The 15,236-nt window shown below is 39.5% G+C and overlaps 1 protein-coding gene across 1 annotated transcript; it reads right to left on the minus strand.

Moving 5' to 3' along the window:
* Positions 1-208: 208 nt before the first annotated feature.
* On the minus strand, positions 209-5,949 carry LOC146675151 (uncharacterized). The gene is made up of 8 exons (XM_085400254.1): positions 5,907-5,949; positions 5,672-5,797; positions 2,671-4,630; positions 2,401-2,573; positions 2,103-2,323; positions 1,621-1,747; positions 1,448-1,545; positions 209-1,277 (listed from the first exon to the last, which is right to left on the minus strand). Exons 3-8 carry the CDS (start codon positions 4,610-4,612, stop codon positions 1,067-1,069), a joined length of 2,772 nt encoding a protein of 923 aa, XP_085256380.1. The 5' UTR covers positions 4,613-4,630; positions 5,672-5,797; positions 5,907-5,949; the 3' UTR covers positions 209-1,066.
* Positions 5,950-15,236: the final 9,287 nt, after the last annotated feature.

A 15,236-nucleotide genomic window follows, 5' to 3' on the forward strand; every position in this document is an offset into this window, starting at 1 on the left:
ACTATGTTTTTAATTGAATGAAATTAAATGAAATTCAGCATTTCCACATTCTGAAGCCTGATTTCAACTATGCTGGCGAACGGAAGAAGCACATCTTTCAACTTTAAAAAAAAAAAAAAAGGAATTTATTTAGCTACTAAACATTAAATTTGCAGTTTTTTACAATATGAACATGAGATAAAATCTTTAATAAAACATACAAATTCTAATATATTTGGTAAATTCTCAATGACATTCACTTTAATTCAAAATACATGAATAGAAAAGTTGGCATAGTGCATAGTACTAGTATACAGTTGACATGTTATATATAAATTTTCAAAAATGAAAATGCATACTTAAGCTATGTATTTGCTTCACACAACCAAAATAAAATACATTAAAAAAGGAAAAAGTAGGTTTATCATTTTCCTATCTGGAATAACACTGTCTATAAAAACAGAAGTGGAAGAATTTATTCTTAAGTATCGCCAGTGTATTTTTATTTTTATTGGGCGCCAGTTTAGCTCAGCGCGTTGTGCAGACGCCCACATGTCATATGGCCGAGAAGGGCCGGCCCAGGTTTTAGTCTGACCCGCGGTCCTTTGCCTCATGTCTTCCCCCTTCTCTCTCTGCCCCTGCTTTCCTGTCGTTTTTCCACTGATCTATCTACTAAAGCTGAAAGTAACAAAGAATTTTTATCACTAACATTTGCAAATACAGCCACCATAATAGCACATTTTAAATTAACTACTAAATATAAAACCATACAAATAACATTACTGACATCTAGTACTAGTAGCTCCCTTAAAATACCATCTCTCCTTCTATCAGGATTTGGAAAGTGGTCACAATGAACAACAGGTGCAAAACTTTGGCTTATTGTGCAGAACAAATTTTGCTAGTTTGGTTTCTGTGGTGTGCTTATATATACACACTTGAACAAAATATCCTTCAAAGCTTTCATTAACATCTGTACTTCTAATAATAGTATTTGCTTATATACATTTTCTCTGAATGGTTGTCATGCTGTACAGGCCTTTATGACAGCCTTCATCCTTACTGAATTCAACTTTGTTTAAAGTCACTATTGAGACTCTTGTACTGGGAAACTCAGAGGGTCGTCCGTACTTGTAGACATTATTGTAAAGGCGGTACAAATGTCCTTTGTTTCTTCTTTTTCAAACATTTCCTTCTTTCCTTCTAAATTCCAGCCTTTATCCTTGGTAAACTTGTAAACACACCCAAAGAGATCAGGAAATAACACCAATACCTCAATGTGAGGAGCATCCTCACGACTGTGAACAAGGAAAGTTTTATTAATGAGTAGTAACAGAGAAGTAAGCTTCCAAATCTGTCATAGTATCAGAAATATTTGTGATATGTGCATATAGTTACAAGAAATTCATATATATACACATATGAATATGTGTTCATGAAATAATGTTTTTCATTTAGTTTAACTTACTTATGCTCATGGAAATTGCGTATAAAGCGCAGTAATCCCAGTGTGGTTTCAGGGTACGGCTTTCTGCCATCCATCTTCTGAAGCAGCTCTTGGGGAAACTGCAACAACAAAACATGGTGGTCATGAACTGGACTTTAGGAATACATAAGTTTGACCTCTCATCTGTAAGTCACCTTATTTTTCCACAGTTTGAAGGATCCATTAGCACATGCTTCTAGTGAACCAATCAGCTTTTCATCGGCATTTCGACAGTTTGCCACCTCCTCCCTGTTGCCGGTCTTCCTCAAATATTCAAACTGCCTGGAAATAAAGCTTAAATTACGCTTTATAAGTAACAACATAAAACTAAGAGGAAAATCTTGAATAATAACAGGAGCAGCAAAAAAGAGTCATGCTTAAAAAGACAAGAACAGAAATGTATGAAACAAATTTAGTATTTGCTGCCAATGTTAACGTGCCTGTCTGAGTACAAGACGGTTTGACCTCATTTTCCCAACATATGGATTAAGCCAAGTAACAGACTGAAAACTTTCCACCATGTGTGGGAAAATGATTGAAAATCCTTCACAGTTTAGGCTCTCATTAGCAAATCTATTCTTGCTTTACTAAAGTTAAACTAGAAATCGCAGATTCTGTTACAGCATGACTTCCTTACTCTTTCGGAGTCCAGAAGAAGGGATGGTTTAAGCATTCTTCTACTTTGGGTCTGTCCTTTGGCTCTTTGTTGATCATCCACTCGATGAGATCCTTTGCCACCACATCTTGAACATGATCCAAACTGTACTTTCCATCATAAATGTTTGACTCACATTTAAAGGATTTGCCAAATGGATGGTTGCCTCCAGAGAGGATATAATAAATCAGCATGCCTGCCACCTTAACAGTAGCACATCAGTTTAGGTATTTTTACCAAGGCATCTTTCAGTTAATCAAGTTTAATGGACCTGTATTACCTGGATGTCAGTGCTTGACTTGTATGATATGACAGATTCTTCCGCTTCTTCTGCTAAAGTCTCTCGGGCCATCCAGCATTTGGTTCCTGCACTGCATGTACGTAAAGTTGTTTGGCCTTTGAGTAAGCGTCTGCTTATGCCAAAATCAGCTAATCTTGCCCTCCCAGTAACATCTGCAGGAGGAATAAAGTACAAAACTCATGAAAATAAATCATTAATTCATGACATCTGTTTTGTTTTGTTTTTCTCTGAATTTCAAACATGTCTCACCAATCAAAACGTTCTGGGGTTTGAGATCTCGGTGAAGAATTTTAGGATTTCCACAGTGAAGCACCTTTAGACTTTCAAGAATTTGTCTGACAAGTTTCTTTAACATCTGTGGGTCATGGTCATCATTCTTGATATGTTCTTCCAAGGTGTATTCACAAAGTTGCAGACAAAGATATCCAAAGTTCTCGTCCTCTGCAGCATCAACATATCGTACGATATAAGGATGATCGAGTTCAGGAAGTCGTAGGATTCCTTCTTCGTTCTTCAGCACTTCATAGTTGCTTTTAGACATTCTCTTAATGGCAACTTCTGTGCCGTCCTCTCTCAGCCCCAAGAAGACTTCAGTACCATCACTTCCCTTCGCTATTCTGAATTCTGCATCATTCACATAAATAATGCTTCTGATTCTGGATATTTTACTGTCATCTGTGCCAGCAAGCATCTCCAGTTTGTCCTTCCACCTGTTGCTGATTGGAAGCCATTTTTGTTTTTCTGCATTTTTATTGGTGCTGTATTTAAAAGGCTTTAAATTTGAAGTTGATTCCATAGCAGAAACTTCTGTTGTTGGTTCAGTTGCTGCAGTGGAAACTTCATCATTTGGGTCTTCTTGCTTTTGGGCCTTTTCCTTCTTTTTCTTCTTCTTTTTCTTCTTCCTGACTAAAGTTGAGACTGCATTTCCCTCACATTCTGAGCTTGACCTGCTGAAATACTTTTTCAGACTCCTCAGCACCTCTTTCAGTTTTTCATTTATTTCCATTTCTACAGATGTCAGTATGTCCTCGGGCACTGAAGTTATGCCCACTGATTTTAAAATATTTGCTGTCTGTTCAACTGACACCAGGTTTGCGAATATAGCGTACGTGTAAATCCTGATCTTAGTGGAGTGTTGCTCATTTACAAAAGGGGCAACTGTTCTGCATAAGTTCTCTAAAAAGTTGACGTGCCAGTCCTTTGTGCCTTTTGTTTTCTGTGTTATCACATACAGTGTTTGTAGCACTGATTCACAGATGTCAGGTCTCTCTTTTAAGCAAAGCAGTTTCAGTAGTTGTGGAACTACAGCTACTGCATGCTCATTTGATATGTTTTCCATTGTGCAGAAAACTGCACTCAAACTTTCAACTGCCACCTCTACATGTGTCTTGGGGATGTTTGGAAAGCGACTGGCTGCACCTTCAATGTAAGTATTCACATTTCCAGTTTTCTTTAGCCATTTAATGCAAGCCTGGCAGTATTTATCTTTCCATCTCCCAGTAAGAGTAAAAAGGATTTCAATCATGGTCAGATGAGACCTAGGATGCTCTAACAACATGTGACTGTTGAACATTTTAAAAACTTCGTCAGGTGTTTTTTCAAAAACAGCAATTTCCATATCCAAAAAATGTCTAATTTGGGAACACACTCTATCTCCATTTGATGCAAAGTGATTAATCATCTGAGATATTTTTTTACTTTCCATAAGCCATTGAGCATCTTTTTTGGATGGCAGTGTCACCAGAGCACCAGCAGAGATGAGCCTTTTCATGATATCCTCCCTGTCTTTAATGGCTGCAATTTGCATTGGTGTTAATATCTGTTGTTGCAGAGGAGTAGGACTCCATCCATCTAGGCTAGCTTTTGCCTCAAGCAATAGATCTACAAAATAAAGAGGTGCTTCGGACAGTGAGACATAATGCAAAGGTGCCCATAGGAGTTCAGAAGGTACATTTGGGTCTGCACCCTGACGCAAAAGGTAAGAACAGATATCTGTGTTGTGATTTACAACAGCAGAGATCAGTGGGGTTATATAATCACTACACTTGCTACAAGGGTAAACTCCATTAACATTATTGTCCTTCAGTAATTTACTGAGCTCTTTGAGGTCATTGTTAGTTATGCACTGGATTATAGGATGTGTTTCTGTTGGTGGGGAGACTCTCAGTTGTACTTTAGTGATAATATCCATGTTTTTGCATCAGATTACCTGTGAAAGAGAAAGCACTGGCATTAAAACCATTAAAACTGTAGTTTAAAGGATGTTCATTTTGTTTTTTTAATAGCTGTTTATAAATGTCTATCGAAGCCTAAGATTCTATTTAGACTACAAATGGAGGTTTTGTGCGTGCAGCCTTTAACTGTGTTTTAAAGCGTTTACACAGGACCTTGTCTTCTCTCCATTCCTTTGTGACTATGGTTTTTTGTGTTATGACATACAGTACCTGGAGAGAAGATGCACAACATCTTGTTACAGTGCAAAACAGTTGCATTAAAACAAACTGCATCTAAACTATCAAATGCCACACTCTTTACACGGGCCTGAAGTATGTATGGGTAGTTCAGTCAATAATTAAGGTCTCTTTCAGTTATCCATAGGCTAAATGACAGATTTTAAGTGTTTAACTGTTGTAGGACTGTAAGAAACTTTACTTTTGGTGTCAGTGTGGGTGTCTGCTGTTTAAGGCATGATCTCTCATTACAGAATGAGACTAGAGAAATTTACTGTTGGGATTTAGAGACGTTATTCCCCCTTCACATTTCCTGTTGAAGGTTTTTATGACATTAGTATTTCAATAATTTAGAAATTTAAACAAAGTGATTTGGTATGTGATCATTATCGTAGAAAACAGTACAAACGGGAGTAAGCCTGTTGACTTGGGTTGTGGGTAAGCAGGGGGCCTCAAGAACGATTCAAAAGGAAGAACAAACAAAACAAAAATACCAACGCAGTCAAATATTATTACAGGGAGCCTCAGCTATGACGATCACAGACACACATTACTGGACAGCCGACTATTACCGCTAACTTCAGTATTATCAGATGTTACGTCAAAACGGAATGAATTGATTATAATGTAGCTACGAAAAAAAAGAGTTATAGATACTTGTAAAAAGGTCATTTCTTTAAATCCTGTTCACTACAGCCTGTTTACCAATATAAGTAAATGTATTACACATAGAAAACACAGAGAAATTATCATATTTTGCTAAAACATTCGGATTACTATAACTGAATAAGAATCCTTACTTTAAATCTCAGGAGGATGCGCAACGGGAAATACAGGCTGAGAACACTGAAGGCGGTAAAACTTCGGCGCAACACGTACACTTTGAAGAATTCAGACTTATCCTGGTCTCAAGTAAGCTTGAAATCCTGTGATGTTAAGAAAAAAAAGTAGGTCTACAATGTGTGCTGTTTTTACGCGAACATAAAGATTATTTTGCAATGCCGTCAGAAGAAAACGGTAAGAGAAATAACTTACCGCGCCAAAGGTGAGGAATTCAAACGCGTCATATCAGCATTTCCTTCCTGCTTCTCGACGCTGTTACTCCTCTCCTCCTCTCTTCCGGGTCGTCTGGTTTAAGCCGTGCAATGAAGTCTGTACTTGCTGTTGTTGGACAGACTGCTGGGAGATTGTTTGTGTTGTTACATTAATTTGGTTTTACTCTTGAATGTTTTTTGGGGTGGGGGAGCTATCAGGTCTCTCGGTTTAATCACAACATACGAAAGTACATTTTGATAAAACAACAAAGATATCTCATATTATCAAAGAAAATGACGGGAACAGATTTCAGATTGACATAGATTTGGTTTAGTTATGCTCAGTATTGTAGAAAAAAAATCACTAGGTATGGTGGTAAAAGGAAAAAAAATCTGTCTTAGTGTTTCATGTTGAACGATGCCCCGATTTCTAAAATGCATCAGGACTTCAGAAGGAACCGTAATCAAGGATGCACAGGCGTATCCTTAGGTTGGCTTTAGTGTAGCTAGAGCAGGTAGCAGGTGTTCTATTAATCGGGAGGTTAGTGGTTTGATCCCTGGCTGTTCAAGGCTACAAGCAACATATTCTTCAGCAAGATACTGCTCCCAGTATTAAGTAGTAAGTTTGAGTGTGTCTGAATGTTAGACAAATACACTGAGGTGTATTTTTTTTTTTTAAAGAAAACATACAGTTGTGTGACTGCTCATTTATACTTAGAGGTGTAGCACTATTTAAGTACTTTCAGTAGAAATCTGGAATAAATTAAAGTGCAAACAACCGGGTAGTCTTTATTAGTTTTGTTACCTTTGAAAAGGTCCATACAAAGAACATTATCACAGTCTACATGTATTTCTGAGAAAGACGGGGTGTAACCTAGAATATTTATCATGACAAGTGATCTGCCATGGCCAGAGAATAGAGTTAGAACATTGTGTGCAAAAGATAGCTCATACAACAACATATGATAGATGACACGTGGACAGAATATGGTGTCTATGGTGCTTTTCATTCAATAAGGTCAGCTTGGTAAAGAGAAGAAGCAGAAACTACCTTTTGATCACTCATTGATCACACAGGTATTTAGAATTATGACATAAACATCAAGCCATAAAATCCAAGACACAAGACATTCAATTCAATTTTATTTATATAGCGCCAAATCACAATAAAAGTCGCCTCAAGGCGCTTCATAGGTACAGAGAAAAACACAACAATCATATGACCCCCTATGAGCAAGCACTTTGGCGACAGTGGGAAGGAAAAACTCCCTTTTAACAGGAAGAAACCTCCGGCAGAACCAGGCTCAAGGAGGGGCGGCCATCTGCTGTGACCGCTTGGGATGAGAGAAGGAAGACAGGATGAAAGACATGCTGTGGAAGAGAGACAGAGGTTAATAACAGATATGATTCAATGCAGAGAGGTCTGTTAATACATAGTGAGTGAGAAAGGTGACTGAAAGGAAAAACTCAATGCATCATGGCAAGGGCGTAGATTTGGTTTTGGCATTGGTGGGGACGGATGATTCAACCACCGAACCCTGCCCTGTTTCTTTTTTTCCCCCTTTTTGTCTTTGCTTCTTGATAAAAAAGGAGAAATATACTTGCCTACATATGCTATTCTACATGCTTTTAAACCATTTAAAATTACAATTCATAGTATTACATGTGAATTATATAATGTTAAATTACTATTAAACAAATGACTGACTAAGTATTTTAGAGTTTAGGTTACTTCAGCCATATTTCATATAAATCAGGTATCATACAAACATAAACATAGCTTCAAATACAGTCATGACAATAAAAGAATATGACTTTAAGGACTTAACAACATTACTTGAGTTATAGTACACCAACATCTCTTATACATTAGCACTAAGGGAACACTGAATGACCTGGTGGCTTTTGTCCATAAAACTACTCATCTAAGATTAGGGATGGGTATTGATAAGATTTTCACGATTCCGATTCCATTTTCGATTCTGTTTAACGATTCGATTCTTTATCGATTCTCTTATCGATTCTCTTTAAAAAAGGAGAACACTAAGGTCGATTAGCTTAGAACTTTGTTTTATATCTTCTCTTTGAACAAGATAGAAATTTAGGAGTAACATGGCCTTACAAACCCAAAAGTGAGATCTTAAGAGATCCACAGCCTACGGCTCTTCAATGGGGTGTCAAAGGGGCCCCAGGAAAAAATATTGTAAATGTAAAATAAGAAAATAAATATTCTTCTGTAGCAATAACAAAGTATAACATAAATTATTCTGTAGCAATTACACAAGAATATCCAGTAATGTCCCTGCCTACAATTAAACACATTCACTCAAAATCGGGGGCATCTGCTGTGGCAAATGGGTGCAAGCCTTTTACCACAAACTTAGTCACTGCTCGGTGACATTCGTCTATCCTGGCCTGAAAGGAGACGCTAACGGTAGACTGCAGCGAGAACTGCCAGCATCTGAGCCAGACTCTGTCTCTCTCATCATGATCACCTAAATGCACAGTAATGGCAGGTTTTGTAATGAGGCAGATCGCGCTAACATAATATGCACTGTTAGTTGATTATTTACCTGCCACATTAACGGGAGAGGACGTGCAAACGTTACCGCTGCTGCTGGGTTGAGATTCACGAGTCCGGAGCGGAATTAAAAACTTCATTTAAGGTTATCACGTGTTTTGTGAGCAAATGCTTTTGCATATTCGTAGTGTTTCCTCCCTTAAATTAAAGATCTACTTTGCAAGTATTGCAAGTTGCCCTGTTGTCATCCGTTCTCGTAAAGTATAACCAAACTTTTGAGTGTTTGAGCCGCTTAGGCGCCGTGTTTCCTGCCAGGTAAATGACGCTCCGCAACGTGGTGACGTCATTCGGGGCGACTGGAATCGATAAGGGAATCATTTGCAAAAATGGCAAACGATTCCAAGGAATTGAAACAGTGGGAACCGGTTCTCAACAAGAACCGGTTTTCGATACCCATCCCTATCTAAGATTACCACAAAGTAAAAGATCTCTCAGCAAAATTATGCAACATTTTAGGCACTACTGCCCTCTATCAGATCAGTGAGCTGGGATTTTTTTTATTCTAAACATGAACTACTGTTACAGCAACAGACATGGACTACTGGTGTCCCACACAACAACTCAATGTCCACTATGTGAAGGAGCCAAACGCATGCCTTCTCCTCTCGTTAACTGAGATAAACTGCTGGCATATTGGTTTTACATCTATACTGTCCAGTCTTTCCTGGTGGACATAAAGCAGCATTGTTTAATCTCATTTGAGTCATTGTTAACCTTAGCCATCTTTTTAGTCTTCTGAGAGCACTGAAGCTTCTTTCAGCCTCAGTACCTGCGTTTTATCCTCAGATTACAATTATTATTCTGTGCTTGATGTGCCTCACCTTTGGCCCTGGCTCTTCCCCTCTGACTGCACTAGGACATATTGCCACCTGATAAAATAACACATTGATTCGTGCCATATAAAAAGTGAGATGTGTCAATTCAGATTCTTTGTCAAATATACACTAATGAAACAATTTACATCAGCAGGCTAACAACTGTCATGATAATAAATACTAGTTAATCTATAGCACCAAATCATCAGTCAGTCACCTGTGATCTCGCCTCTTCACCTCTGAGCTACAACATGGCAGAGCTGCCTCTGTCACCTGATGAATAACAGTGAGACAATCCAAATACATGCAGTCACACATGTGCTTCACATACAGTCATGAACCAACAAGTCATCATCCAATTTCACCTGTGATCTTGTATCACCATTGTTGGTTGGAATATTTGCAAAATCATGATGAACAAACAGTATCCCTCGTTCTAGATTTTTAGTTCTTATGGTGACTTAATACTGAAATTTCGAGAAGTAGTTTTGCCAGCCTCCACCACGTCGAAACCTGATTGCAAAATAAAAGCCTTTGAATTCTGATTTCAAAATAAAAGCCAACATCAAGTGAATTTAGCTTTAACGTTAACAGACAGGTTAAGTGCATAATAACAAATATCATTAAGTCTTGTTTTCACACTCTAACATTAGATCCAGTTGACACACCCTCATACTCTAGTAGTACCCCGTCATTATCAAGGGGGGCTTCTTTTGGATTTCAAAGTAAAAGCCCTCTGAATTTTCATTTTGAACTACTCTTTCAATAACTTCAGAATGCTCTTAAAAGGAAAGTTTCTGTTTCCACAGGAAAATTGCAGTCTATATCGACAGTATACACCCTCACAGGGATACCATGTCAATATAAAGTCAGTCTGATTTTGGCAATCACAATTTCCCAAAATATTACTGTTGTCTTAAAAGAGTCAAGACACAAACCTTTCAAAACTTTATCTAATTTTGTCCCAAAAGGACAGTGTTGATAACAATAAAGGTACACAAAGGCTAAATGCACATGTCATGTAAATGTGCAGTACAGTTAACGCCCTAGAATGTGCCATGCTGTTTAAAGTCGTTTGTTGGAGGATACAAAAGAGCACATCTTCAAAGTTAAGGATGTAAACTTCACACATGATTGAGGTTTAACAGCACAGGACAAACTTCCATACTTCTTCCTTTGTTTTTACAAGGTCATTGTTATTCATGTCAAGGGTCTGTTCGTGGTACCACCTTTTACATGTGTCACATTGTATCTATTAAAAAAACAAACAAAGGACAAACCCAAAACAACAGTTAAACACTGATGCACAAATCAATACAGTGGTGCCATCCCAATATTTTCCTTCATTAACAATTTTTGGATGAGCTGTCTGCACAATAAGCAAAACACAAATCCCAATATGGAACTTTGTTTGATTCCACTCTGGGCTAAGCTGAATATTTTACAGCTATTTATAAAGTATTAAGTATAGCTTAAAACTTTAAAAAGAACAAATAGAATACAATACTATTCTATACATTTTAATACAATAGCCCTTTATTGTCATTGTACTTGTACAACAAAATTGTGGGTGCTCCACACTGACTGTGCATGAATAAAATATAAGTCCGTGTGTGACCATGGCTTAGTTTGGTGAAGTGGGTGGGCAAGGCTGGGCTAAGGAGGGGGAATAGTGTTTGTTAACAGTGTGAATGGCCCAGGGGAAGAAGCTTTTAGTGTGTTTGGAGGTGTGGGACCTGGTTGACCTGAGTGATTGGCCAGAGTGTAGCAGATCAAACAGGTGGTGCGTGGTGCGCAAGAGGTCACCTGCGAGGGGCCTGGTTTTCCTGACAAAATGACACAAGAGAACCTGGCGATGGCCTCCAGGGTTGGCACGGGGCAGCCAATGACTTTTTTGGATGGTGTTAATTACTCTTTGCGCAGCCTTCCTGTTCTTAGTAGTGGCCCCAGCATAACCTTTGACTGTACACCTCCTTCACTCACCGTCAAAGGTGTGCAGGGTGTACAGTAGGTTGCTGAGAACACAGCCTTGCGTGGGTTATGCCCCACCAAGTCAAATGATCTGACCTGTTTTTGTAGTTTTGTTCTGTGAGGTTTTCACTCAGTGTTATGTGACAATGGGGGGATGATACAATCCTTTGCCATGTGGTTGGTTTGCTGGAGCAGACAGGGGTTGAAGGCCAGATTTCTGAAAGATAAGAGAAGAAAGCAGAAGAATTCGGGGGGCACAAAAAGAGAAAAGAATGGGCGAAAAAGTAGAGAATGACGTAAACAGAAGAGAAGACTTCATGATGAATTTTCCACTTTGAAACTACACAAACTTGATGGACATCAGTCATTCATTTGGCAAACTTTTCTTTCAAGGGTTCTTTTACAGTCTTCATACTCTTTCAGCAGAGCAGTGTGAGTGATCTCATACTGGACAACAAAGTCATCCAGTCTGGTGACCTTTCCAGAACCTACAGGGATGTGTTTCATATCCCACTGGCTCTTCTCCATTATCCCCTGGGTGTTATTATTCTCAGTAATATTTTGAAAAACAAAGTATGAAATACTTTAATGTGGATATTTAATAAACCCTTATGTAAACTTACTAAGAAAAAAATGTCTTACTTGTCTCTTGATAATTTTTTAAGACATTGTATTTGTTTTGGTACTGACAATACGGTTTCCCGGTGCCATGTCGTCCAAGGTCATCTTTAGATTTGAAAGATTAGCATAATACAGACATGTGCAAGAACATTTTGCTAAAAAATACTGTCTACTTAAAAATGATTTACCTAGCTTTATTGGAGACCACAATCCAGAATATGGAAGTAGAAATTTGGTGATGTGCTTGCTATCATGTTTGTTTATCCACCTTGAGGAATCACCAGTTGAAACTCTTTGTTTATTATTATAATTTATTAAAGGATTGATCAAAATGATCAAAAATAATGTTTAAAACTTAGCATGTACATGTACCCCCATTTATTCAGGAAACTGCAGTCTGCGAGCAATCAGTTGCGGCCAGCTTCAAGACGGGTGTCCTCTTTTAGCTCTTCATAGTTTCATACGAGAATATGCATCTATCCGACTGGTTGAAACTGGTGGGGAGAAGCTGCTTGATTTGCAGGTTACTGATCTGAGAGGTGGCCGTGACCTTGTAGAAAAGAGTTTAGTGTGGAAGAAGTGGCAAAAATGTGGAGCTGAAAAGCTAAGAGAGAAAAAGAAATTATAAATACATCAATGTAACCATAACGTTAGCTGGCAGGGCTCCTGCTGCATTTTATATATATCATGTTGAAGTTCCTCATGTGATGTGATCTTATTATAATGGTCTAGCTGGTGTGCAGCCATCATGTTAGAGTTCTCTTTCTTCTTCTGATTTAATAAACTTTTTCTGTGATGGTGTCACATTTACAGCAGCATTTGCACCTAAAGGACCCCGAAAAACTGGTGCACATCATTGTGGTGGTTTCAAATAAACTGCAAACACCTGGTGAGCGTTTTTGAGGTGGAGTTTATTAACACTGCAGTCGAGAGAGCACTCAGGTTATTCACCGAAATGGTCTCTGAAAACAACCGCGGTCCGCTCATGTCTTGTAAATGCCTCGACCCAACTCACAGACAAAGAGAATTCATCAACACAGGATGTGAATCTATACTTTCAGTTCAGCTCATCCTTAAACCCCCTCACCCAGAGACAAAGTTATCCTCTATTTAACTGTCACTCGTGATAATCACATTCCCAGTTCTCCAAGAGAGGCCTCTTCCTTCTTCTAGGGATCAGAGAGAGGTCTCGCTGTCTGCCTAGTCCCCTAGGCTCCTGCATGTGTCAGTCTGACTTACAATGCCTCACTATATGAAAAATAACAAATGACACACGCGATGCTATCCCATGATATCCCAGTTATGCACCAAAGAGGTAATATTGTTAAGACATGTGATCAGTACATAAAATAAAGAAATTTGTCACCACAGCAGCCTACAGAGTCCCGTAAGTGCCACCACTGTAACCACTGCACAAATGCAACACAGTTATTTTCTAACAGGAATCTGCAATCAGCCATTCCTTAAACGAAATCCTAACTTTGTCATCAAGAAGATTAAAAGAACAAATACATGTTTGTAGTGTTTATTCACCTGAAGCTCCACAATTAAAAAAGCATCAAGGCTTTGGCCTTTCTATACGAACAAGTGACGTGTGTAATAATTTGATTATCAAGTCAAGTCAAGTCAAGTCAACTTTATTTGTCAATTCTGCCACATGTGCAGGACATACACAGAATAGAAATTGCGTTACTCTCAAACCCTAGTGATTAGAAAAATGCAAATAAAATAATTAAAAAGTAAAAATTTAAATAAATACAATACAATTTTACGTATAACAAAAAAAAGCTATGCAATATACAATATACAATATTCAAGTAAGAAGGCATAGTGGTGCAAAATAGGCAAATAGTGCAAATGGGGATTTAGTAGTGTACGGTAAGAGATAGTGTAACAACAAAGTCTTATGAGGTCCAATGCTTAAGCAGTCCAATGCTCCACAAAGTGACTGGAGCAGGCCAGTGAGTGCGTCAGAGAGTGAGTGTGTGTGTGTGTGTGACAGAGTTCAGTGAGACCGTGGTGGAGAAGAGGGGAGAGGGGGGCAGAATCGGGAGGGAGTTTAGCTTCCTGACAGCCTGATGGATGAAGCTGTCCTTCAGTCTGCTGGTCCTGGCCTGGAGACTCCGCAGTCTCCTCCCTGACGGCAGCAGCTTGAAGAAGCTTTGCATTGGGTGCGTGGGATCAGCCGCTATGCAAAGGGCTTTTTTAGTGAGACGGGTGCTGTAAATGTCCTGGAGGGAGGGGAGAGAGACACCAATGATCCTGTCACGGCTGGGGCGGCAGTCGTGTGGAGGGTGAGAAAGGAGGATCCAATAGCAGACAATGGCGGAGGTGCAAGTGGGTTTTATTTACAGTGCAGAAAACCAAGGTGTGGACAGAACCGAACATAAACCTAAACTGGGAAAACTAATGCAAAATGGAGGACACGAGGCGAGGGGCAGAGAGACACGAAGAAACATGGAACAGAGCAGACTACACGAGAGGTTCACAGAGAAACGCAGACGACGCCACGAGGAGCACAGGCAGACACCAACTATAAATACACACACCAGGTAATCAGGAAATGGCACACAGGAGGGGACACAGCTGGAACTAATGGGCATAACGAGGCAGACCTACAAAGTAAAACAGGAAACCCTAGACACATGGAACCAGACAAGACATTGAACTAAACAGACAGATTCACAAACAGATGGGGTGACATCATAGACAGAGGCACAGACGCAGACTCAAAGGCAGACTGAATATAACACATAGAACTCAAACCATCATCATCATCAACTAGAAAGTGAATACAAACTAAAAGCGCTGGGTCACTGACCCAGGACCATGACAGATCCTCTCTGCAGCTCTCACTATGCGTTGGAGGGTTCTATGGCAGGACGCATTGCAGGCTCCAAACCACACAGTGATGCAGCTCGACAGGATGCTCTCGATGGTGCCTCTGTAGAAAGTGTACATGATGGGGGCTGGAGCTCCTGCTCTTCTTAGTTTGCGGAGAAAGAAGAGACGCTGCTGTGATTTCTTGGCCAGTGCTGTGGTGTTGTACGTCCAGGAGAGATCCTCTGTGATGTGCACACCCAAGAACTTGGTGCTGCTCACTCTCTCCACAGACGCTCCGTCAATGGTCAGAGGAGCATGTTGGGTGTGCATTCTCCTGAAGTCCACAACAATCTCCTTCGTCTTCTCCACATTCAGAGAGAGATTGTTGTCAGCACACCACGTGGCCAGGCGTCTCACCTCACTTCTGTAGTCGGTCTCATCCCTGTTGCTAATGAGACCCACCACCGTTGTGTCGTCCGCAAACTTGATGAAGAGGTTGGAGCTGTGTGATGGAGTGCAG

The sequence above is a fragment of the Rhamphochromis longiceps genome, linkage group LG3 (assembly GCF_057381845.1).
Source record: "Rhamphochromis longiceps isolate RC_006_pf linkage group LG3, R_longiceps_female_GT1.1, whole genome shotgun sequence".
NCBI lineage: Eukaryota > Metazoa > Chordata > Actinopteri > Cichliformes > Cichlidae > Rhamphochromis > Rhamphochromis longiceps.

Bases quoted from the DNA above. Each gene is read 5' to 3' on its own strand.
- LOC146675151 (XM_085400254.1), bottom strand. From the start codon at position 4,612: ATGGATATTATCACTAAAGTACAACTGAGAGTCTCCCCACCAACAGAA. The intron at 2,574-2,670 runs GTGAGACATGTT...TTCCTCCTGCAG, and splicing joins ACCCCAGAACGTTTTGATTG to ATGTTACTGGGAGGGCAAGA. The intron at 1,546-1,620 runs GTGACTTACAGA...TTGTTGTTGCAG, and splicing joins TCAAACTGTGGAAAAATAAG to TTTCCCCAAGAGCTGCTTCA.